At 40.3% G+C, this 26876-nt stretch overlaps 1 protein-coding gene across 5 annotated transcripts in view; it reads left to right on the top strand.

Moving 5' to 3' along the window:
- The window catches only part of Wdr37 (WD repeat domain 37), a 70769-nt gene that overhangs the window by 40501 nt on the left and 3392 nt on the right, over positions 1–26876 (top strand). For 4 of the 5 annotated variants that reach the window (XM_026788374.1, XM_005365402.3, XM_013353128.2 and 1 more), the window contains 4 exons: positions 4603–4843; positions 6034–6175; positions 22303–22437; positions 22873–22987. In XM_026788374.1, the coding sequence (XP_026644175.1) occupies positions 4603–4843; positions 6034–6175; positions 22303–22437; positions 22873–22987 (633 nt within the window). The remainder of the gene's footprint in view (positions 1–4602; positions 4844–6033; positions 6176–22302; positions 22438–22872; positions 22988–26876) is intronic. The other variant, XM_013353130.2, reaches the window with a different exon arrangement.

Here is a 26876-nt window from a genome sequence, read left to right as displayed (position 1 = left end):
TCTTTATATATTTTGGAGATCAGACCTTTGTCTGATGTGGGGTTGGTGAAGATCTTCTCTCATTCAGTAGAGGTTGCCTTTTTGTCTTAATGACTGTGTTCTTTGCTTTACAGAAGCATGTCAGTTTCAGGAGGTCCCATTTAGTCATTGTTGCTCTTATTATCTGTGCTACTGGGGTTATATGTATGAAGTTATCTCCTGTGCTCATGCGTTGCAGGCTACTGCCCACTTTCTCTTCTATCAGGTTCAGTGTGGTCAGATCTATTTATTTATTTATTTATTTATATTTTTATATATTTTTTTTTTTTTTTTTTTTTTTTGTTTTTTCGAGACAGGGTTTCTCTGTAGCTTTGGTGCCTGTCCTGGCACTAACTTTGTAGACCAGGCTGGTCTCGAACTCACAGAGATCCGCCTGCCTCTGCCTCCCAAGTGCTGGGATTAAAGGCGTGCGCCACCACCACCCGGCTAATGTGGTCAGATTTATATTGAAGTCTTTAATCCATTTGGACTTGAGTTTTGTGCATGGTGATAGATATGAATCTATTTTCATTACTCCATGAAATCTTTTTTTTTTTTACTCCATGAAATCTTAAGGAATCCGTTGTTCAGTCTTTTCTGTGTCCCTGGTTGCTTGTTGATTCCTGGCCGCCCAGCCAGCTTAGACCTGAAATAATCACACAGAAACTATATTACTTAAATCACTGCTTGGTCCTTTAGCTCTAGCTTCTTATTGGCTAACTCTTACATATTAATTTAACCCATTTCTATTAATCTGTGTATTGCCACGTGGCTGTGGCTTACTGGCTAAAGTTTTGGCATGTCTGACTCTGGCAGTGGCTCCAAGCCTTCTCCCTAACTATGCCCTTCTTTCTCTCCGCATTCAGTTCTGTCTTCCCCGCCTACCTAAATTCTGCCCTGCTATAGGTTCAAAGCAGTTTCTTTATTCATTAGTGGTAATCACAGCATACTGAGGGAAATCCCACATCACCTTGGGAAACTATTTGGGGAATCTTTTTTTTTTTTTTCGAGACACTGTTTCTCTGTGTATCTGGCTGTCCTAGAATTCACTCTGTAGACCAGGCTGGCCTTGAACTCAGAGAGATCACCTGCCTCTGCCTCCTGAATACTGGGATTAAAGGCATGTGCCACCACTGCCCAGGGAAACCATTGTGTAGCATACAAGAGAGATATCCACTGAGTTTCTCCATGGACCACCATTGGGAAATACAAGTGGACAAGACTGTGTCAACTGTCACATTCCGTATTCTTTGCTGGAGCTATGTTCATCACCTAGTCAGAGAGATCCTTGTCCACAGAGCATCCAGAACTGTGCAGCAGCACAGATACAGGACCGCCAGACTCCTTAGATGCAGGCATGGGAGCTAAGAAGCCCCGTGACAAGGAGCCAGGACCTTCTGGACAGTTTTATGAGTAACAGCAGAGACAGGAGGCGTTTAGACACTGAGCTCAGAGCTACACCAGTGCTGTAGTATTCCCGTCAGGCATTTCCTGTGATTGTAGCAGCCCTTCCTGTCTTGGTATGTTTATCTGCCAGGACTCATTCTTCTCTCGAATAGCGTGGCCTGGGAACAAAGCTCTCATCTCATGCAGAAGGGAAAGGGTTTTACCAGCCTTTGCTTTTCCACAGATTTCCAGGCTCTCAACTTCTTTAACCAGTTGAATCTAATCTAGTGGCTGCCTACCATAGCTCCTTTTCCATAGTTCATCAGGAGTCATCTTTGTAGACTAACGAACATCTTGATACCCAGATAACTCCCCCTTTGCCTTTGAGATGAAGTCCTTTCTTTGCTGGGCTTCCCCTCCCCTTCTCCTATTGTTTGCTTTTGAAGCAGGCCCTCACTGTGTAGCTCTGACTGCCCTTCACCTTTTACGACATCCCTGCCTCAGCCTCCACAGTGCAGGGATTATAAGCATGAGCATTAGATTCCTAGACTACAGAGTCTATTCTGCTTTCCCTTTGCAAATCTCTCTGGGCTTAGTTTTTATACTCCACATTTCAGCCCATACTGAAAACAAGTATGCTTTTCTAGTTAGCACATTCTGTCCTTTCTTAGCTGTACCTACCTTCCCCATACTTCCCTTCCTTCATATATTAATCGCGTGTGGCTTCATTGAAGAGTTACACTACCCTGTGTACTATGCATTCTGCACTCTTAACCAGATTTTAGCATAGTCTGATGATTCCTTGTTGTCATTATTAGAGTTCTACTTCCTCTCTTCCTGATAATGTTTCTGCAGTGCTTCTTTCCGTCCTTGGAGTGGTTCTTACCATCAGCACACAATTCTCCCAGATCCCATCCAGAACTACCACCTCACTGGTTTTCCTTCCCACACCAGCATTTTCAGAAGTGTTGTGTGAATTTACTCTTTTCCCTCTTGAGTCACACTCCGTGTCTAGCTTAGTGTCCCCATGACTCTGCTGTTTCTCAGTCTTTGCCTTCATGGTTGCTCATTCAGCAGACTCTGAGGCTACTTTTTGATTCTATCAGATACCCTTTCCTTCTGTTTCTTCCTTCCCTTAACCGTTGTTGGGTGGCTCTCTGCTCTACTCGCTGGTGTAAGCGTGAATCTGCTTTTCATCTGTTGTTCTCCTATACTAGTCCTTGGTCTCACTCAGCATCTATGGCTTAAAGGGCTCCCTGTTACTATGGGTCTCAAAATTTGCATACTGACTTTCCTCTTAACTCTAGGCTTTGGTTGTCATCTAATTACTTCGTATCTCCCTTGGGTGTCTTATATTTGCTTCTGAGTTCTGGACATTCCTTCTAACCTGCTACTTTTATCTTATTATTTATCTCTGTTTATGCTGTTGCCATTCACTTAGTTTGGACCATATGCTTTTAAAGTGTCTTCAAATTGTGTGCATGCACATGCATGTGTTTGTAATCTATGTGGATATCTATTGGCAAATTCTGAAACTTTCCTGAGAGGGTATATTAGTCAGCTTTTCTTCTCATCTTTGTTACTACCACCCACATCTAAATTTCTCTTTCCTGTAGTTATTTTTTTCCCTAGTGCTTCCTGGAACTGTTGGCTTCAACATTAAATTTATGTTATCACAGTCTGTAGACTAGAAGTCTAAGAGCAAGGTAGAAGAAGGATTAATTTATTCTAAGGCCTCTGTCCTTGGCTAGCAGAAGGTTACCTTTTTACTGTGCCCTTGCATGATTTTTCCCTTGTATGTGTCTCTGTTGTAATTTTGTATTGCAGTAGTAAGTCATGGTAGACTAGATCCTATATCCAGCCTGATTTGAATTTAATTGCCTCTTAAGGGCCCTTTCCCACTAGGTTCACATTCTGAGGTCTTACGAGTTTGTGTGTGGTACAGTCTAGTGCATTTCAGCCTCCTTTCATTTTCCTGTGTTTAGCAGATTAATTTAGGTGATACCACGTTTCTGCTTAGAAGTGAAGATTTTCCACCACTTGCAGAATAGAGCACAGAGTCCTTTCCATGGCCTACCAGGTTTTCCATGACATCACCTGCTACACTGCTTCCCCCACCCCATCTCCCTGTCTCTCCACACATTGCAAGCTCAGTTGCCTAGCAGGGAAAGAGGATTTTATACTTGTTCCTTCTTCTGCCTGGAATGCTGTTTCCTTTAGTATCTGCATACTCTTCTTTGTTCTCCATAATAGAACTCAATTGTTGTTAGTCTTTCCTCTGTGTGTAATTCTGTGTAAGACAGCAACCCTTCAACTCTCTCTCTTCTGTCCCCTTTCTTACTCTTCACAGCACTCACTGCCACCTGATTGTATGTGCCCTGCATTCCATACCATGTGAATGCAGATGACACAGATGACAGTGTCATCTTCTCATACTAGTATGTGCATACACATGACATTCATTCTTACATTAGTCCATATGTGGGTTTTGTGAGTGTGTGTAGTCTTTCCTGTAAGGACAGGAACTTTACTAATTGTGTTTATGCTGCCATCTTTATGATTTAGAGTAAGCATCATTTTACGTATGACAGATGTCCCGTTTCCTCTGCTGTATAAACAACACTGGTTATCAGTATTTATTGAATGAATAAATATTTTCTTGAAGAGCTGATGTATAGACTTGCAATACAGTTTTATGTTATCTGACTTTTAATAAAAGATTTCACTGATACAGGAAATTCAAGTGATCTCTCATTGTTAGAACAGTAGAATTCTAAGATATTATAGTTTAGAAGTTTTAAAAGTATTTTAAACAGGCTCCTAAGAATTAAAATGCTTTTTGTATTGTGACATATTAATGACTTTTAATGTATTCATTTTAATTTCTTATTGTATTTCTAATAAATGGTAAAATGAAAATATTGAAATTTGCTTTATTTTCTATATATTATTGATTAGTGAAAATGAGTTTTAGGTCTTTTGATGCCATAGTAGCTTTACTATTTTCCAAGATATTGGCATTCCTTTTATAACCAAGCTTTAACATTGAGAAAGCATTCCTTGAGCACCAGTTACATATCAGATACTGTAATTACATTGGCTCTAATGGTACTAAATCTAGAAAGATAAAGGTGTAGTCATGTCAGAAAAAAATCTCAAGAGTTCTACAAAGCCTTTCTTTTCTGATTTTTACCTTAGCAGCAAATTTCTGGTGAAGATGAAATAGAGTGTTCTGATAAAGATGAGCCTGACATTGATGGAGATGTGTCCAGTGACTGCCCTACTGTCCGTGTTCCGCTGACGTCTCTCAAAAGCCATCAGGGTGTGGTTATTGCTGCTGACTGGCTGGTTGGTGGGAAGCAAGTGGTGACAGCCTCATGGGACAGAACTGCCAACCTGTATGATGTGGAGACATCTGAACTTGTTCATTCTCTCACAGGTACCTTGCCATGAACTTCTGAAACTCTTCCTAGCTGGGCTGTTTTTATGTCTAAGCTTACAGATTACTTACAGGCCAGGATTATGTTTAGTGCTATTGGTTATTTGGTTGCCATTTTTGGAGATCCTTTCTGATTAATAGAATTCTTTGTAGCTAAATTTATTTTATCTTCAGGAGATTAATTGTAGCATATAGTATTTTAATATTTGAAATACGGTTGCTGTATTGGTTTTCTGTTTCTCTTTGACTCTTTCTCTCTCTCTCTCTCTCTTTTTTTTTTTTTTTTTTTAAACACACTTAAATAACAGGAATCTATTACCTTGATGGTTTCCTTGTCAGCTTTTCTATGTCCCGGGTAGCTGCTCCTCAACTGCGAGGGTCTGCTTGGTTGAAGTGAAGGTGTGGCTTGGGCAGGACCTCTGGAATTTGTAGTCTTCTGTGCTCACTGGTTGCTGTAAAAATTCATCCAGTTTCTTGTAGCTATGTGACTGGGGCTATACAATCTTAGTAGGGGTCAGTTAGGGTCTGTCCTGAGCATCCAGGGCTCCCACCAAAAGTTCCTTCCCACATAGCAGGTTGCTGGCTTCCAAGCCAGCAGGAGCATGCCTCTGTTGCCCTGGATTCTCTAGCTTCTGGGAGGACCTTGGCCCTTTGAATGGTTCCAGCTGTTTAGGCCAGGCCATTAAGGACAGCCTTTCTTCGATTAACACAAAGATGATTGATTTAGAGACCTTAATTACATATGTGGAATTCTCTTTGGTCTGTTGTATACCCCATTTATAGAAAGATATTTTTATAGGCTCTGTCTAAATTCAAGACAGTATGTTGTCCTAAGGGCCCACAAACTATACCATTAGAAGTTATTCTTGTTGTGTTCAGCCTGTTAAAGTGATTTGTCTGACCCTCTAACTGTTAAGACAAGAAATTGAGTTATGGTGTATCTAGTTCCTTATTCTTTTTTTTTTTTTTTTTTTTTTAATGTGGATAGCTGAAATGACTTCAGGCATCTTAGGGGACAAGCTTCCTCCCATACTACTAAGTAATCCCTTAAGGTTTACTTTTCCCCTCAGCTATTAGTTTTGTCTGTAAAGATGATGGATACTTTTGGTTCTTGTGTTTTTAAAAAAGCTTCACTTTAATTGTGTGTCTGCAGGTGGATGACCTTGTATTTTTGTTGTATTTGGTTGTAGGGCATGACCAGGAGTTAACACACTGTTGCACGCACCCCACCCAGCGGCTCGTGGTGACCTCTTCCCGTGACACAACTTTCCGTCTTTGGGATTTCAGGGACCCTTCCATTCACTCCGTGAATGTTTTCCAAGGACACACGGAGTGAGTTGCAGTTGTTTAGAGATCTTAACTATCTATGAAAAAAAGTGTTATAGGTTATCATTGAAACTAAGTCTAATCTTAATTTCTACTGTTTGACACTTAGCTCTTTTTCACAATGATGACTCTTTCTCTAAACATTTTGGTATGTCTTTCAAAAGATATAGAATACTAAGAAGGCTCTGATGGGCTTCAGAGATTGAATGGGATAGAGTCTGTCAGGGACTGGGAATGGGTAGCTTAGTAAAGGGAGAATCGAGAAGCACTCCAGGCATGAGTAGTGAGAGCATAATCCTATTATCCACCAAGAGGCCTGACTTACTGTCTGCAACTACTCACAAATTATTGTAATATGTCTTTTTAAGATTAATTGATTAGCAAATTAGACTAATTTAGATTAGCAAACAAAGTATTGGGTTTAATAATAGCATCATCATACCCATGTGTCAATTATACTCTGTTCTCAACTCTTCCTCTTTCCTTAACTGGTTCCCTTTCTTCTCCCAGTTTGCCTGCTATCTTAGGGTTTCTCTTTCTGTGAAGACACATCATGACCACGGCAACTCTTATAAAGTAAAGCATTTAATTGGGGCTGGCTTACAGTTCAGAGGTTTAGTCCATTATTATTATCATGGTAGGAAGCAAGATGTCAAGTAGGCAGACATGGTCCTGGAGAAGGAGCTGACAGTTCAACATCTGTACCTGAAGATAGCAGAAGAGAGTTGTTATACTTGGCATGGCTTGAGCATATAGAGACATCAAAGCCCACTTCCACAGTGGCACACTTCCTCCAACAAGTCCTCACCTACTCCAACAAGGCCACACCTCTTAATAGTGCCACTCCCTATAGGTCAGGCATTCAAACACATTAATGGGGGCCATACCTATTCAAACCACCACACTCTTCTTCTGCCTTCCTTTTATACACATTCCACTAGTCTCTCTCTTTTCTACCTCCTTTATGATCTACTTCCCAGCCTCTCATGGCTCCTTTTTGGTTTTATGACTCCTTAATATATAGATAAACCCGTGTTTTGTTTTGTTTTTTTGAGACAAGGCTTCTCTAGCTATGAAGCCAGTCCTGGAACTAGTTCTTGTAGACCAGGCTGGCCTTGAACTCACAGAGATCCGCCTGCCTCTGCCTCCTGCTCGCCGGGATTAAAGGCATGCTCCACCACTGCTCCCGGCTTGTGTTGTATCTTTTAAAGGTTTTGTTATTATGTGTATTTGCAGGGCATACACTAGGAGTAGGTTTTTTTCTGTCTGTGTATATACACACACATGGATTATGAGTCTAGTGTGTGTCCCTCTCTGCTTGAATTTTATCAAAAAGTTTAGCATGAGACTATCTTAACAGAGCTCTTCCACAAACATACTTTTTGGTCTTTTCAATAAACAAGGAGATTGTGTATCTAGTTTCTCATAACACAGATTAAGGTAGTGTCTGTCATGTCTCTTCCTGGAAAGGTATGTTTTCTAGTTTGGAGTTACTAAGGTGACACTTTGAGATAAGTGATTTTCTTATTCCCCAGCAGCCTTCCATCATTGATGATCCCTGCCAACTTAGACAGTACATGAGTGTTGCAAAAGGGTGTGGTTTCTAATTCTGCTGTTTTTATCTTCACTAGCTAGCCCTTTTGAGAATAAGCAGATTTCTGGTTATACTTGTCATTTTGGTAGTCCTTTATTGTCATTTTAATTTTGGCTCTTGGTACCACTGAACCTTCCAGTTGTCCTTTAGTCTCTAGACATTGCTATCATTTTTCTACAATAGGATGATGTGCTAGGCTGGAAAATAGCACTGGCATCTCCCCCAGTTGGTTCTGCTAACCTGTACTGGAGCAAGCAAAATATCAGATTTGAGTTGGGCCAAGAAGAACGTTTTGTTTTCAAGAGCTAGCAGCTATACTTATGATAAGTTAGAGTAAATGCGGTCATAGGCAGACCAGCTGCTTGTCCTTATCATGTTTACAGGGATAGAATGGATTTTGTGGGGGAACTGATGAAGGCTGGAGCATTGTGTCTGAATAAGGTACAGATGGCCAGGGTTTTATAAGTCCTTCGTGTGCCTGGCCAGGTGTAGTTCTGATTCTACAGGTTTGATGTGAAGTTCCCAGATTGGTCAGGCATCGTCTCTATTCCAGAGATGCTATTCCATGAGCAAGCCAGGTGGCTGCCTGGTTTCAGTGGAGTTTAATTTCTAAGGGAGTGATCAAGTATAGCTTCTCCTGGTCTCCAGCTTGCCTTGTGGTGGCATTTTAAGACTTAAAATTGGCACTCTGGTTGTTTGGAATTTTTTTTATTTATGTTTCATGCTTTGAGAGAATGTATTTGCTGATGGAGATGCATGTTACAGCTTTTAAGGATGTTTCAATGATGGGGTATTGCTAATTTGTATCCCTTTAGCTGTAAAGTGTAGTGAATGCTAATGTTTGAAATATATAATTAGGGATACATTTTTTTTTTGCAGCTGGCTATTACATGAAACAACAGTTGTTTTAGAAATATGAGGAACATAACTAGTTGTGACCCCCCACATCCCCGGTACACCCTCTTTTGGGTAGTAAGGTCTTGCTATATAGCTGTGGTTCTCCCAAGTGCTGAGGTTAAAGGCATGTGCTACGCATTTGGTCTAAGGAGCCCCCCCCCCTTTTGTTTTATTAAGTAGGGTTTTTCTGTGTATCTTTGGCCATCCTGGAACTCGCTTGGTAGACCAGATTGGCCTCAAATTCAAGAGATTCGCCTGACTCTGCCTCCCAAGTGCTGGGATTAAAGGTGTTCATCACTATGCCCACTGGAGCTCTTATTTTTAATGTAGGCCAAGGAATATTTAAAAGGTTGGCCCCTCTCCATGTTTGAGACAGTATCTCTCCACATATCTCTGACTGTCTCTGAACTTACTGTATAGACCAGACTGGATTCAAATTCAAAGATCTGCCAGCTTTTGCTGAGTGCTTTTGTTTTTAAAATAGGTACCAAGAGTAGGCTTACAGTAAAAGCATCTAATTCACATGAACTCTCTCTCCTACCCAGCTTTTCCAAGATGTAAGATAGTTATTAGATTGCCTTTAACCACAGGGTCAGTAAAAGTTTTAATGAGAGTAAAATACATGAGTCAGGCTTATTCTTGCCCAGATTATTTACATTTTCTCTTTTCTTAATTGATTAGTCATGAACTAGTCATATTGCATTGATGTATATATCTAAAAAGCATTGAAATGTTTTTGTTTGATCCTAATTTCCTTGCTCTGTCAAAAAGGATAAATTTTAATTTTCACAGGCCTTTCTGTTTTTTTTGGTTTTGTTTGTTTTTTTTGTTTTTTCGAGACAGGGTTTCTCTGTAGCTTTGGTGCCGGTCCTGGAACTAGCTCTTGTAGACCAGGCTGGCCTCGAACTCACAGAGATCCACCTGCCTCTGCCTCCCGAGTGCTGGGATTAAAGGCGTGCACCACCACTGCCTGGCTCATGGGCCTTTCTGAATTGGCAGGAGTCAGCTGGATTCTTTTGCTTCTGAATTTTGTGTCGTTAGCTCAGTGGTCAAGAGCATTGACTACTTTTTAGAGAGAGGACCCAAGTTTGATTTCTAGCACCCACATAAGCCAAACAGTCTGTAATTCTAGTTCTGGGGGATCCAAAGCCCTCTTCTGGCCTCCTCACGCACCAGGCACACAAGTGATACACAGACACATGTGCAGGAAAAACACCCATACACATAAAAAAATTTAAAAGAAAAAGAATTCTTTTAAAAAAAAAAAGTGGCTGAGCTTAAAAAGTTCTTTCTGTCCTTTCTTATGTAGGTTTAGGACTTGGTCAGCAGATGGAGCTGTAGATATCTTTACTGAACAAAATATTTCTAATAATGATCAGCAGTAAGTCTTTAGAAACACTTCACATTTAGAAAAACAGGAAATGAGACATCTCATATGTTTTTATCTGAGAATCTTCATAGTGACTGTTGCCTTTTACCTTTGTCATGGATTCTGAGAAATTGAGCCCATATGACTAAATAGCAGGTAGCAAATGCATACATATAGCTGAACATCTGTGATCCCTAAAGGGCACACTTTTATTAAAAGCAAACTCAGTTTAATTCCCCATTAAGAGCAGAAGGATAGTCAGTGTCTGCAGCGTGTGTTCTCTTTAATTATTAGTTTGCTGTTCTGAATGTGACATAAGAAAATAAGCCCTGGCTCTCCTCCTTTATCACTCTGGCAGGGTCCGACTCTGCAGGCTGCAGGATCTTCTGCAGTGGACTGAAACCTTCCTGGATGGTCTGTTTTATCACGTACACATCCCATGCATTCCACCTAGCACCCTCTGAATGAGGACATGGAAAGGGTTTTTAGAAGCAAAGATGATTTTCTGGATTCTTCACTATTCTTTTCCTGAATGCTACAATACAAAAAAGTCAAATTCTCCACTTTTATGTTTAATGTTTTTACTGGTGTATCTCTAAAAAATTGTCAACTATTAACATTAGAGACGGGGACAGAGTGATACACTGGAAAACGCTGTCTCAAAAAAACCAAAAAGAGGAAATAAAGTTGTATTGTAGTTCAAGTTTTCATTTATGAGAACTCAGCATAGTTCTTTTTTTTTTCTTTTTTTTTTCTTTTTTTTTGAGACAGAGTTTCTCTTTGTTGCTCTGGCTGTCCTGGAACTCTGTAGACTATACTGGCATCGATCTCATGGAGATCTGCCTCTGCCTCCCCAAGTGCTGGGATTAAAAGTGTGTGCCACCATGCCTGGCTCTACATAAATTCTTTAGTTAAAGAACCAGTGTCTCTAGAGTGAACAGTTGACAACTTCTAGTTAATCTGAATTTCTGTATCTTGGGTTTTCTTAAGGCAAGGTGTAGTTATATAATCACCAAAATTATTAGTCCAGTTTTGTGCTACAATTTTTTTCCCCCTTTTAATTTTCTCTTTCTGTTATTCATGTACTTTTACATGACTTTGGTGCCTTTTTGAAAAACTAGGGTTTGAGATATAATGCTTCTCTGGAAGATTTAAAAAAAACTGTAGCCAAATGGTCCCTTGAAATTTGTACTGTCATTATGTTTGCTGGATGCTGACAGAGCTCCTTGATGTCAGCTGTGCTTAAGGCTTTTACTTTTATCACGTTTTTAGAAAGCACTAATAAGCCCTTTTCGTCTTTGATGTGTTTCATTGATTTTCACCGTGTATTATGACATCTCTTCATTATAATAGGGATTCTACCATATTAGTATTTATTGAATGTAATGGTGTATTTCTTACTGGATCAGTCTTTAGTAGCTCTGTGTAGTTTGTCTGAAGAATAATTTTAGGTACACCATATATTGTTTTATTAATAGCAAGAATACAAAATTATATGCCTTGGTCTTGGAAAAATAGATGGCTACTTTGAAAATTTTAACATAGGAATTTCTCCTAGAGGTTGAAATGATTGTTTCCCATAAATTTCTATTATGATTATCAACAGCGGATACTAAAATTCAGTGCCTTTCTTCTTAATTAGCTAACTCTTCTGTGTAATGATGTGGTTTTTACCTGGTAGTGTAATTTAGTAGCCCAGGCATCCACTTCCTAAGCCAGTGTTTCCCCTCTTTATCTGTTGTCCTCCTGTTCAGCTGGACTCCACACAGTTGTCGAACTAAATGGTTGTGGACTATACATGTATGTGCGAGAAACTCTTACTATTATGAAAGTTGTTAGGTTAAATCTGCTTTCTGCCCTTTGAGAGGAGCATGTGAGGTAGATAGATGCTTATTCGATTGCTTATAAATAACAAAGGCTTCCGTGCCTCTTCTTTGAGATTAATTCCCCTTGGTACTGTTGCCTTGTCTAAGAACTTGACATTTTTTCCTTTCCTCTCCACTATCCCCCTTTCCTCAGGTTCTGACCCCCCCTCCCTTTTGTTTTGTTTCAATTACTAAGAAAAGAAACTGACAGTTGAGCAGTCACTGGTCATTAAACTTCCTCCATGGGTGGCCAATGACTAGTTTATATACCCACTGACAGTATTTGTTTACATGTGTGAATAAACTTTGGCATTGGAAACAGTTGGAAATTAGCTCAGCGTGGATGAATATTTGAGAATGGAAGGTTTTTATTTCTTTTTGATTTTCTTTGTACACAGTTGTAGCTTTATTCTCAATGTAAGATTTGGTAACTTTTTTCTAAGAAAACTGAAATGCATCTAACAAAACAAAAATGTCTCTTAAAATTGCAATGATTATTTTGAAGTTATGACATTTTCATATGCCTTCATTGTCAAGTATCTGGTGGAAGGTACTTACTACTAAGTACTAAATTCTAGATAGATTCATCAAGGTGGAAATAGCTTTGTATTATCTTAGCTGTTTTATTTATGCTTTTTTAAAAATATTTATTTATTATGTATACAATATTCTGTCTGTGTGTATGTCTACAGGCCAGAAGAGGGCACCAGACCTCATTACAGATGGTTGTGAGCCACCATGTGGTTGCTGGGAATTGAACTCAGGACCTTTGGAAGAGCAGGTGATGCTCTTAACCACTGAGCCATCTCTCCAGCCCTATTTATGCTTTTAAAATGATGTTTTTACCTGGATAACAGTCAATTTTAATTAGGACTGCATTTTGTTCTTTGTCAAAGTCGTGTGGGAATCACTTGGGTATAGGCTAGGTAGCTTTCTGGTGTCAAGCTGCCTTCTGATGGAGATTTTGGAGGCCTGTACTTGTTTTTTTTTTATTTTAATTAATTAAGTTAATTTTGTTTTGTGCTTTTGATACAAGGTTTCATGGAGCCTCTCTTTCTTTAATAACTACACTTAAATATGGTAAAATCTTCATATTTATCTCAGGCTAGTGTTGAACTCGATGTATGGCTGAGATAAGCCTGAACTTTTTTTTTTTTTTTTTTTTTTTGCTTTGACCTCCCAGGTGCTGCAATTACAGGCGAGCACCACTGTAGCCAATTTGTGCTTAGTTTTACAATCTGGTTTACTACTGGTGACTGCTGTTTACACTCTCTGTGTGAGGAGGAGGTAACATGGAATCAAAGATACCAGCGAGTAGTGCTTTCTAGGGACAAGAGTATAACTCCAGAAGTGTATTCACAAGTAGAAATGGCCATTTGAGAAATAAACCCACCTGTAAGATTACAGTTGCCTCAAAACCACACCTCAGTTTTCTTTAGGGATTTGGCCCTTGAGAGGCTACATGTGCCAGTAGAAGGCCCTATATCCATGCACATACTGGGAGCATTGAGTAGACTCAGTGGGTTAAAATGAAACATATGAAATTGGGAAGAAATAGTGATGAGGGTTAGGGGAGGAATTTAGAGGTAAGGGAATGGGGGTAGACTTGATTAAAAAAACATCCTGTATATGTATGAAATTCCATATATGCATTTCAATAAAAATAAATAAATGAATAAACAAGGGTGAAAACTAAGGCTAGTGGTATGGTGTTAAACTCCTATTGTAGGTTTTTCTCTCTCTTTTTTTTAAAATCCCCTTAGGGGCTGGCCTAAATCAGAAGTTCCTGTTGTCTCCACCTGAGCCCGAGTACTAGGATCATAGGTGTTTTTGCCACTATGCTCATAGGTGTTGCTGAGGATGGAACCCAGGGCTTTGTGTATGCTGTTAGCAAGCACTCTTCCAACTGAGCTACACTCTCAGTCCATTTTCTCAGTTTAATTATTAGCTTAATTATGTCACACAAATTTGCAGGGAAACATAGTGGTCAGTTGACGGAGATAGCATGTAGCTGCACTGGTGAGGTTGAAGCCAGCCTTGGCTGCATTGAGGTATTGTTTCCAACCACCCAGTTAAGAAACTGATAAAAAGAAGTATCAAAAGGAAATGAGTGCTTTTAAGTGGATGAATGGATATTTTACCACAGACTGTAAATGTTCTGACTCACTGTAATGGACAGGAGACATGTCCAACCAAGTACAGGTAGAATTGCTTATTAGTTGAGACAGTTTATATAACAACCCTGACTGGGAGCTCTCTCTGTAGACCAGACTTGAACTCACAGAGATCCACCTGCTTCTGCCTCCCAAGTGCTGGATTAAAGGCTTGGGCCATCATGCCTGGCTCCAGTATAGGTTGAAACCACTTTGTGTCGTGTAGAATCTGCAGAGTAGGGATGATAGGAGCTGCCAAAAACCTCCAGCTTCTGAAGGAAAAGATGGTAATGATAATGGAGTTAAGGCTTGTTTTGGTCCTGGCATGGCCAGTATTGGTGGACAATGTGTCCATACTTAGCTAAGGTAAGATGATCACCTGATCAGACTTGCAACTGCTGGCACTCCCTTTTTCAGTCATCTACTGCCTGGTTTTCTGCTTTGCACTGGAGCTCCAGGATTGGCACTGGGTAGTAGGTCAGCATAATGGCATTAACTACCATCTTTGGGGAGCCAGCTGTTCCACATAAGTGGTTTTTCCAATAATCTCTCAAGAACAAAATTTATTTTCAAGTTATCTCTTTTTTTTATTGCTTTATAAATAATACCAGTCTAAGTTTCTACCTCCTCCCCTCCTCCCATTTCCCTCCGACTCCCCCCTCCATCCAGGCCTAGGAAGGTATGCATCCAAACAGAGTAGGATACCAAAAAGCCTGTACATGCAGTAGAATCAAATCCCAGTACCATTATCATTGGCTTCTCAGTCAGCCCCCATTGTCAGCCACATTCAGAGAGACCGGTTTGATCACATGCTCATTCTGTCCTAGTCCAGCTGACCTTGGTGAGCTCCCATTAGATCAGGGACACTGTCTCAGTGGGTGGAAGCACCCCTCACGGTCCTGACTTCCTTGCTCATCTTCTCTCTCCTTCTGCTCTTCAGCTGGACCTTGGGAGCTCAGTCCAGTGCTCCAATGTGGGTCTCTGTCTCTGCCTCCATCCATTGCTGGACGAAGGTTCTATGGTGATATTCAAGATATTCATCAGTGTGGCTATGGGATAAGGCCAGTTCAGGCACCCTCTCCTCTACTGCCCAGGGACCTTGCTGGGGACATTCCTGTGGACACCTGGGAACCCCTCTAGAGCCAAGTCTCTTGCCAACCCTAAAATGGCTCTCTCAATTAAGATATCTCCTTCCCTGCTCCCATATCCGTCCTTCCTCCATCTCAACTATCCCACTCCCCCAAGCTCTCCCCAACTCTCCCCTTCTCCCCTCTTCTTTTACACAAACATGACTTAGAAGAAGAATATGGAATCCTGTTTGTATCACATTGTTCCTATTATGAATGGGCTGGTGCAGTTTGAGTTTTGTGTGTCTGCTTTGTCTTCTATTTTTGCTTCTCTGGAATCAGTTATATTTTCTTGTGTTACTGTCAATGGTGGTTTGAATAAGACTTTAAAAGCCCAAGCCAGGCCCAGAGTCTCTGTCTTCCTGCTGCCTGTGGATCTGGATATAGAACTCTTAGCTCCTTCCCTAGCTCCATGTCTGCCTGCATGCTGCCATGCTTCCTGCCATGACGATAATGGGCTGAACCTCTGAAACTGTAAGTCAGCCCCAATTAAAAGTTTCTCTTTATAAGAGTTGTCTTGACCATGGTGTCCACTCAGTCAGCAGTGGAACAGTGACTGAGACAGTTTAATCTTTCAGTCCTCATTTCCTCCATTTATTGCTCCTTATATATATGTCAGGACCCATAAATATATGTGAGTGTATGTTTAGGTATATCTACTAGGTGATGGTATTGAATATCAGACCCTGGCCCTCATACGGTAGGCAAGCATTCTACCACCGAGCTATGTTCCTAACTGCTCCTAAAATGGGCATATCAACATATGTCAACTCTGAGTAGTAGCCTAAGACACATTCCACTATAAAGCAACAACTTGATTGTATGGGTTAGGAATTCCTTTCTGTATTCTGAAGGACTGTATTATAAAACAAGACAGGAGCAGGACTGGTACATCAAACAGGTAAATCAGGAGCTTAGCTGAGTGCTGTTGCTTAGTCTAGAGAGCACAGAGGTGAGTACTGTTGCTTAGTCTATTGAGCACCAAGTGAGTACTGTCTTCAGTCTGGCGCTATGGCTTGGCATTTCTACAGGGATAATGCTTTTGTCTGTAAAATGACCAAGATGATAGCTTTTCTTCTGCTTAATTAATAACTCCAAAGGACTGCCATTGTGACTGCAGTGTTTAGGCTCTAAGGTAGAACTTCATTTGGAGCCATTCAGAGTAATAAGTAGAAACAGTTTCAAAAAAGTAGCTTACTTTTTTGAGTTAATGCTAAAAGTGACATTTACCTAACTTTAAAGGGAAGCTGCTATGCCTTGTAGGCATTACTCAGTATTGTAGCTTTTCAAGTAACATTTACTGTGGAGAAGGTTTTATTTATTTATTTATTTATTTATTTATTTATTTATTTTGGTTTTTCGAGACAGGGTTTCTCTGTGGCTTTGGAGCCTGTCCTGGAACTAGCTCTGTAGACCAGGCTGGTCTCGAACTCACAGAGATCCGCCTGCCTCTGCCTCCCGAGTGCTGGGATTAAAGGCGTGCGCCACCACCGCCCGGCAATGGAGAAGGTTTTAAAAAGTGAGGTATTATATTTGTCTCAGGATACATCTTTTCCAAGAAGGAGCTGATTTGAAACATGTCACATGTTACACAACTGTGAAATTTCACAAGGAAAACTATCTATTGCATTGATGAATATTGTAGGTATGAATTTCCATTTTAAAAGAATGAGACAAAGTTAATTTCTTCAGAAGTGTGAAATGGACAATTACTAGCAGTGAGGTGCAAAACGAATAGGCCAGCTGCCACCATGGCTGTCGGGCTAGCAGTAGCAGCTGGGCTGCATCCTCGTGGTCTCACTCAGCTTATCTGCTGGCAGTCCTTCTGCCTGTTCCTTTTGGGGAGCAGACGCAGGTTCCTGTGTAGAGGTGGTGTAGAGGGTATGGAGAGGAATCTGAAGGTTTGTTTGCAGATGGGGTAGAAAGAGGATGCTGTAGAGCTGAGTACTGGGGGGAGCATCATCATGACCATCTTCTCTGTCAGGCAGAGGCAGACGATATTTCAGATTCTGGTGGGTGAGTGGTCTCTGACTTTGGTATTTCTTGGAAAGTGGGTGTGGAAGTCTCTTCAGGTAAAAGGTGAAAGGAAGAAGTAGCAACAGAAGCAATCGAATAACAAGTAGCAAATACAAATAGATAAAAAGTACGCATAACCAGCACTCGGGAGGCAGAGGCAGGCTGGTCTCTGTGAGTTTGAGACCAGCCTGGTCCACAGAGCTAGTTCCAGGACAGGAACCAAAGCCACAGAGAAACCCTGTCTCGAAAAACCAAAATTAAAAAAAAAGAGTGAGAAATCTTATAGTACATTGTAGTGGCTTTACTTTCTTTAATCATTGTAACGAATAAATCTTGTCTACGTTACATTAAGATAGTTATTACATTTTGTATGTATTGTGTACATACATGTATATGTATGGGGTGTGTGTGCACTTGGACATGCTTCTGGAGGTCAGATTTTGAGAGTTAGTTCTCTCCCCTCACCATATGGGTTCGGGGAATCAAATTCAGGCTGTCAGTCTTGGTGGCAAGTACCTTTACTCACTGAGCCATCTTATCAGCCCAAGTATTATATTAAAAGTTGTTGTAAAATGTAATTTGTAATGTTTCAGAAACAGAGCCTTCAAAATTCTTATTCTTCCAAAATGAATACATAATGTCTGTTATTGAAATGTTGGCCACTACTAATTATTGACAGAGTCTTGGGTCAAGAAAAGAAATAGAAAGTTAAATAATCAAAACCTGAGAGAGATCACTTCTCACAAAGTTTAAACAATACATTTGTTACCAATTTCTTTAAAATTATTATATATAATTAAAATATTCTAAAGTTACAATGTTTTTAAGCCAGAAAGACCAGATTTCAAGAAAGCAAATGAGCCTTGACTCTTGATATTGTAAGAATGACATTACTGCATGATATTATTTATTTATTTATTTATTTATTTATTTATTTATTTATTTATTTATTTATTTTCTTTGTTGCCTTGGCTGTCCTGGAACTCACTGTATAGACCAGGCTGGCCTCACCTGCCTCTGCACTTCAAGTACTGGGATTAATGGCATGCACCACTACCACCCAGTTTATTGTATGAATCTTATTATTTTAACTTTTTAGTAATTTTAAATAAATTTATATTTTAAACTGATTTTTAATCTTTAAATTTGAAAAGGGTTCTTGCTAATATAGTTAAACAGTCTTAAGAATTTAGTCCCATTGGGTGTAGTGATGCACACCTATAATCCTAGCAGAGGCAGGTGGATTCTTTTGAGTTCCAAGTTGGCTAAGGCTGCAATGAGGTCTTTAGTCCTGTCCTAAACACCCTGCTCTAGAGTGCTTAGAAATTCCTGCAGGTCAGTGGACCAGTCATCGCCGTGACTGTCCCAGATGGGTGCAGCTTCACATTGGCGGCTGGCAGTGCAGGTTTAGCTCTCAGTTACATCCTGCATCTTAGACTAAATGGTCTTTCATTAAAAATGGACAAACATCACTGGCTTCTCTAGAATGGAGGTCTCACAGGCATTGCTTTCCTCCTCTTCTCTGGTCCATGTTTCCTTATACAGAGTGAGACCTGACTCACAGAAGGTGCTTAGTAAGTACTTTCTAGATGAGCAGGTCTTTAGTAATCTAGACTGCAGAATTCTGTTATCCTGAGGAGGGAAGGTTACAAAGTCATGACTAAACAAGAGTATTAAGGTAGTATTAGATGATAACAGAAGTAATTTTGTTCCCCAGAGAACAGTTGAATTCACTGAAAAAGAATGGCACAGATTCAGCTTCTTTGTTTTTATTTTATTTTCTAAATTTGGGGAATTGACCATCAAGAAATACTCAGAAATACTTCTTTTTTCCTGTTGGTTAATTTGGCATCTGATCTCTTCAAACACAGGTTGTATAAGTCCTGAAAAACACTGGTAATAGAAAAAGCAAAAAAGTATTACTTCTGAAGATGCTGACATGTCTACATGATTAGACTACTAGGGTGTGGGCTGATGTTACCTGTCAGGAGTTTGGTCTGTACAGATAGTTTAGAAAGCAGTCGTCAAGAAAGAAACTGCAGGTACAGACTTTGGGTACAGGACATACAGTTAACCCACCCCTGGTCCCCCACCCCTGTATGTCCCCTCCCCATCCCCTTTCTGTAGCATCGTACAGTGTTCTAGGTTCCTGCTAGGCTGGTTTGGACATAGTTTGGTTGCCAATTCCAAACTGGTCTGTTTGAAAGTTGGCTCTCTTGTTCAATCTAGGTGGAGTGTATGCACTTGGATATTAATACTGGAATACACATGAGCAGTTGACGGGTCAGAGCAATAAGGTCCCAATGATACCTTCATCTACATTCTCGAAAAGAATTTTTTTAAAATAACATGTTTTTAATGCTTATGAGTATTTTTGCCTACATGTGTATATGTGCACCATAGGCATGCCTTATGCCCTCTAAGGTCAGAAGAGGGTGTAGGATCCCCTGGAACTGGAGTACAGATGGTTGTGAGCTACCATGTGGTGTCTGGGAATCAAACCTGGGTCCTTTGCAACAGTAAGAAGTTCTCTTAATTGCTGACCCATCTCTACATCTCCACATACATTAAAAAAAACCTTCTTGTTTCTTGAGATTAATATAATTACATCATTTCCCTTTTTCTTTCCTCCCTCCACACCTCCCATATACCCTTTCTTGTTCTCTTATAAATTCATGGCCTCTTTTTAAAAAATTGTTGTAATATGTATATATGTTAATCCACAAAACAACTCCCGAGAGATTTTTAAAAGCCAGAGAGAGAGAGAGAGTCAGGGAGTTTTCTATGAGATTGTGTTTCCTATTATATTAGAAGCGATACCATAAGTTGCACCAACATGACTGTCTAAACGTGAGCTGAACAAGGACAGCAACAATAGGCATCCTAACGTGGACCAGTGGGAAGACCGCATTCTTTTGATAGATGGATTATGTATGTTCTATACACTTAAGTTTCTACTCAGGGAATGTTTACTCTGTAAACTTCAGATCTAATGCCCTACATATACAAAATTGTTCTTTTGTAGGAACTTACATTTTAAAAATAAGGAATGGCAACCCAGTAGTCAATTTTTGACATGATGCCAGAAAAGCACACTGCATTAGCATTTCATGGTCCAGCATTTTTTACATCACCCATTTTTTTTTTTAGTTGTGAAGTTTCGGCAGATTGTTATGCAAAACAGTTTTGTGTCTCTGTGTGACTGAGAAGACAGCTGTTAGTCCTAATGAGGAGTGCTAGCATTACAGTATTTCCGTTGATTGAGACCCACGGAGGGAGCAGAATGTTCCAGATCAGGCAGTGGTGTGTGGTGAGAAGGTACCATACTGTCAGCTGGAAGTACATGCTCGGCTGCTCTCCACGACAAGATAAATGAGTTTGCTGGAGTTTGGCAGAGTCTGAAGCTTTTCCAGTGAGTGGTTGTAGCTCACTAGCCTCCCTGTGGGACCCACAGTCCAAGGGTGCCTTTAAGACTACTGCGTCTTTGCCATGCTTGTCTCTTGATGTCCTGCAATACCCATCAGCATTGTGATTTATTAGGAACCTCATGTCTTCTAGCATTTCATTAGCATAAGGTCGGATAATCTTTTGTTGAGGCTTTTTTCTCTATATTGCTGGAGGGAGGTACTAGCTGAAATTTAGCTTGGCCAAAACCTCGTAGAGCACACTGCAAACAGAAGTCAGTGGGTGTCTTTACTTTATGCTTTCTCAATCTCTGGCAATAGGAGAAGCTCTTCAAACATTCCTGTAACCTTTGCTACACCCCATTTATAGTCAGGCCATGTGCTGTTATTTATTTAAATAAAGAATACATGGGGCTAGAGAGATGTCTTAGCTGTTAACAGCTCTGTCTGCCTTTCCAGAGGACCTGGGTTCAACTCCCAGCACCCACATGGCGGCTGACAACTATCTGTAACTCCAGTTCCCAGGATCCAACTCCCTCACACAGACATACATTCAGGAAAACACTATACAAATGCATATAAAATAAAAATAATGATTAAAAAAGTACAGCTAGGTCAGTCATGATTGTACAGTTTGTCCATATATCTGTTTCTCTCCTGGTCATATATTGCTGTATGCTGTGTCTTTTATACTGCATCCAGATGTTGTACAGTAGTCTTCTGGAGACGCTGTTGATTGACACATGTAGAGAGGAAGTACCCGCTGGGATCAGATGAGCTGAGACAGGGAGGCTTCAAGTGCCATTTTATCATTTCAGTCCCGTCTTCCAACAAGTAATTAATGACTTTGGGTTGAAAGAAAGGGTTGCATTACAAGTTAACCTAATAGACCATGGTAACTTCTAACTGGGACAATTTCCCCAATGACTAGTGGTGTTGTGTGTGTACTTTGAAGCTATAGGTCACCATCTAGTGTTTTCCTCACTCATTTTTCCTTCACCTTAATTTTTGAGATCAGTTACCTTACTGAACCTGGAGTTCACAAATTTCAGAGGACTGGCTGACTAGCCAGTTCCAGGAATCTTCCAGGCTCTACCCCTTCAGCCCTAGGATTACAGGTGTCTGCTGCCATGCCTATGGGTTGGTTTTTTTTTTTTTTTTTTAAATAGGGGATCTGGGAATTGAACATTGGACCCCTAATGCTTTATATGGCAAGTACTTTATTGACAGATCTATCTCACAGGTGTAACTTACTTGGAAAAAAATGTCAGTTGAACTTCTTTGCCATTGTGAAATGCCCAGTATTTTTACTAACTCCAGTGTTTTGATTGAATTGGAAGTTACAGTTGGAATGGTTTTTTTCTTAATTCATCCCACCAGACCTAAATATATAGAAATTTTGGTAGGCTGTGTAATCCATATTTTTCTAGTATCTTCTTTGCTGTACTGTCTGAGGATGATAGGACGGAGTAAACATAGACTTCATTTTCCTGCACAGCTGGGAAATAAAGCAAGGGTCCTTCCTTACGTAACTTATGCACAAAGAGAGTTTACGAAACAGGCACAGGTTGCAGAACAGAAGATGCCGTAATCGTGCATATCTCCCACATCCTTGCCCTCTGTTTTCCCTCTGAAAGCAAGACGTGTGTATGTGCACTGTGGGGGATGGTTGGTACAAACTGCTGACGTGTCTGACCTTTACCTGTAGTACTGTGACCTCTGCTGTGTTCACTGTGGGAGACAACGTTGTTTCGGGCAGCGATGACCGCACAGTAAAAGTCTGGGATTTAAAAAATATGAGATCTCCAATTGCGACAATTCGTACAGACTCTGCCATTAATAGGTAAGGAGTAATTGTAATTTATTACCTTGTTCAATGATACAGCCTTTGGGAAGGGAGTTCAGCCTACCTGGAAGATGTATTTTATTGATCCTCTTATGTGAATTCAGTGTCTGTAAAAGTACTTAACCTTACATCACACAATAAATATCACATTGATGTAGTAAGACTTAAGTAGTCAGAATGGACCTTTGGTAGCCAGATGGCGTTGAGCTTTCTTTACTCCTGAGAGGCTCTGTCTGCTGTGTCTGTGTGTGGAGTCCACGTGTGATCTGGCAGTTAGGTGTATCTTAAGTTTCTTGTCCAGTGTTATAGGCAGACTACCCCTGTGATTTGCTAATTTAGTTTGCCTTGAAAGTGAAAAATGTGGCTTTTACTACTGCATGATACTACAATGTCAGTATTTTATATAAACTTGTTTTTATATCTTTTTTGTAGGATCAATGTATGTGTTGGCCAAAAAATCATAGCCCTCCCCCATGACAACCGGCAAGTGCGATTGTTTGATATGTCAGGGGTGCGACTAGCACGGCTTCCCCGGAGCAGCCGGCAGGTATTGGTTACAGTGTGTTCATGAACAGCAAAGGGGAATGTACAGTTCCGTGTTTGACATCAGTGCTGCATCAGGGAAATACAAGCAGGCCACATTCAGAGATTTTCACATGTAGAAGAGAGAAAAATTAGCTTTAGCATGTATTTTATGAGATGATGAGCTAGTTACAGGTCAGTAGAAACTCCTGGAGATGGCACCTTCCTCCACCTCCAGCCAGAAAAATATCTTTCTGTGGTTAAGTGTCACTGGAAAAAGAACTTCTTCTTCTTCTTCTTCTTCTTCTTCTTCTTCTTCTTCTTCTTCTTCTTCTTCTTCTTCTTCTTCTTCCTCTTCCTCTTCCTCTTCCTCTTCCTCTTCCTCTTCCTCTTCTTCTTCTTCTTCTTCTTCAAATAAATTACGGATTTGCTCCTTTTTTTTATTTTTGGTTTTTCGAGACAGGGTTTCTCTGTGGTTTTGGAGCCTGTCCTGGTACTAGCTCTTGTAGACTAGGCTGGTCTCGAACTCCCAGAGATCCGCCTGCCTCTGCCTCCCGAGTGCTGGGATTAAAGGCGTGCACCACCACCACCCGGCCGGATTTGCTCTTTGCTACCATCAGATGTGATATTTTATTGGGTATTCTGTATGTTTTATTCAGATCACCCCAGAATGCCTGCATTCATGGCTTCAGCTCAGCTGAGCAGAATCAGAATGTGTTCAGGGAACAACCAGCACCATGTTCTTAAGCAAGTCCTTAGATGATTTTGATGCTCTGTGAAGTGGGGGCCGGGGTCTCAGCATGTATTGTTGAGGTTGATAAGAAGTGGAGGCAGAGGTCATGAGGAACATTCCTTTTTAGGTTGTGTGTTTAACTGAGATTCCAAAGCATAGCGTCTTAGGGTTACTATTGCTGTGATGAAACACCGTGACCAAAGCAACCTGGGGAGGAAAGGGTTTTTTAACTTATGCCTCCACATCATCATTCATCATTGCAGGAGGTCAGGACAGGGACCTGGAGGCAGGAGCTGATACAGAGGCCACGGAGGGTGCTGCTTACTAACTTGTTCCTCATGACTTGCTCAGCCTGCTTTCTTACAGAGCCTAGGGACTCCTGCCCAGGGATGACACCACCCACAATGGGCTGGGCATCCCACAGTCACTAATTAAGAAAATGCCCTACCGCTGGATCTTATGGAGACATTTTTCTCAACCGAAATCTCCTCCTTTCAGATACTTTAGCTTGTGTCAAGTTGACATAAAACTAATTCTGTTTTTCCCCCCTTTTTATGATCCCTAAATGTCACTAATGTCTGACGAGTCAGCTAAGACAGTCTGTTAGTGCATCCATTCCCTGGTCCTTCCAGGTCACTTGCCTGACCTTTGAGTATTGCTTGGGCCTTTTAAAAAATTCTCCTGTTGCTGTCTTCTGTCTGCTTTTCTTTTGATTCCTTCCTGTTGCTGGGATTTTCACTTCATCATGAAATGCTTCAGAGTACAGTTTCCAAGCCACAAGCCAGCTTTGTATCAGTTGTGTACTGCAGACACTGAAGACTAAGGATGAGTTTGGAGAAGTAGGAATTAGCTATCAGTATGGCACCTTTTTCTCTTTAAGTGGTGCACGGTTTCTCAAGCATGGTAGTCCTTCCGCAGTAGTGTTTCAGCCGGTTTTTGTTGCCACCCACAAAAGTGTGCTGCCCAGAATAATTACTATCTTTTTCTTTGAGTGTACATTGTAGGAAAAATCCCATAAAATCATTTCACAACCCTGCATTCCATGAGTTATCTGCCTACCAGAGTTTTAGTCATGTCTTCAACAGGGTAGACTGCTTATGTGTGTCCCAAAATTGCTACTAACATATAAAGAAAGCATTTGTGAAGAGACTGATGACTGTGCTGCTTTATTATTCTGATGCTTTCTTTTCCCCCAAGAAAGTAAGGAGTTCTAAGTAGAACTTTGTGGTAAGAATTCCATGTGGAATTATTTGTAAAATATTCAACTTTGCTGGAATTGTAGAAATTTTGTGCCTGGGTTTATTTTTCATATAGCAGTAGGTTAAATAGGTTTATTTTAAGGTTAATGAATAACATCTAACTTCATTTTAGACCTGTAATTCTTCTTCAAATAAATGAAGTATAGTTTTAGTATTATATCATTACAGCTAGCCGTCACTCACTCACTGTTGTAGGTGCTTTCAGATGACTAGTTTTAAAAACAGAAAACCAAAACAGAGCATGCGTGGCTGGTTCTCAGTCTTCCTAATGCTGTGACCCTTTAATACAGTTCCTTATTGACCCCCAACCATAAAATTATTTTTGTTGCTACTTTATAACTGTAATTTTGCTATTGTTATTTGGAGGCCAGTCTGGTCTACAAAGAGAGTTCCAGGACAGCCAGGGCTATACAGAGAAACCCTGTCTCAAAAAACCAGAGGGGAAAAAAATTAATCATAGTATTAATATCCATGTTTTCCAATGGTCTTTGGGGGTTGTGACCCAGAGCTTGAGAACTGCTAATGTATGGGAAGCTTGTTTTCTTCACTAAAGGGTTTTGAACCCAGAACACCACTCCTGTTAGTAAGCATTCTATGACTGAGCTACACCCCCCACTACTTTAAATTTTACTTTTAGAGAGTGTCTTACTAAGTTGCCCAGACTGGCCTCAACTTGGATCCTCCTGCCTGAGCCCCATAAAGTAGCTAGTCTACTGGTGCATGTGCCACCATGCTCAGTGAAAAGAGCAAGTGATTTTAGATTATTTTACTTTGGAGATAGTGTAAGTAGCTGCCCCAGGTGTTTCAGGGAAGCATGTTATGGGGACTGTTAGGAGGAGCTGCAGAGTCAAAAGGCACTGAGGTCCAGTGACTTCGTATGTGTTAGTTTGTAGGTAAATAAGTGGGATTCATATGGCCAGAGTCCTAGAGCTTTTAATAAAAGAATGCCTGTTGTGACTATCCACAGAAGTGTGGAGTAGCCTTCTTTATGTATGTTGGTGGTTGATCCCCTTTTCTAGGCGCTTGATCATGATGTGAACGTATAATGTGTGCACTTTTCCCTTCCATCTCCAGTGACATTCACTTTTCAGACAGATGTGGCTTTCAGTGTTCTCCCTGGGTAGCTCTTGGCCTAGATGGCCATTTTCTCTCACTGATTTGTCCAGTACTGGATTGCAGTATTTTTCAAGAATACCCTGCAGTTATCTCTAAGTAGTTCCTGTCTAAAGGCATGTGTTTTCCTTAAAAACAAAAACAAAAGAAAAACAAAACTCTTTTAACAAAGAATCAATGAAAGATTTGTTTTAATAGTTCAGACACCTTCATAACTTGTCATACAGGTTTTTCTTTTATAGGTAGTTTTGCAACCTGGTTGAATCACCCATATGTATAAGCAGTATTTATATTGAAATTTTTACAGAAGAACATCTTGTCCGACTCTTGCCGAGTATTTCGTTTACTTGATAAATACCTGTCAGTTTACTCAATCCTTGTGACAACAGCGTATTAGAGCTATCACACTAATTTATTGGTAATTCCTGCTGTGTGCAGACATTCTAAATGTTGGGGTTTATCTTCTGTGCTCAAATATCTATACATACACAGCATATAACGTTATAAGTTTTGTACACTATTTTGTAGTAATTTCCTCCAACATTTTGATACTTAATTTGAATTCCTGAGGATTCTAGAATCAGCTGAAGAGGCTATTCCATATTTATGTTTCATGTATATGTTTTATTTTATTATGCGAACTATTTATTTACTAAATAATATTTGAGGTCTTTGAATTTGGTTTAATGTGTCTGAAAATACATCTTCTAGCTTTATTTGTTCATTTAAAAATATCAAAGTGAAGCCGGGCGGTGGTGGCGCACGCCTTTAATCCCAGCACTCGGGAGGCAGAGGCAGGTGGATCTCTG

The sequence above is a fragment of the Microtus ochrogaster genome, unplaced genomic scaffold (genome assembly GCF_000317375.1).
Source record: "Microtus ochrogaster isolate Prairie Vole_2 unplaced genomic scaffold, MicOch1.0 UNK2, whole genome shotgun sequence".
In the NCBI taxonomy this organism is placed as follows: Eukaryota; Metazoa; Chordata; class Mammalia; order Rodentia; family Cricetidae; genus Microtus; species Microtus ochrogaster.
This window is presented reverse-complemented; position numbering and strand designations above follow the sequence as displayed.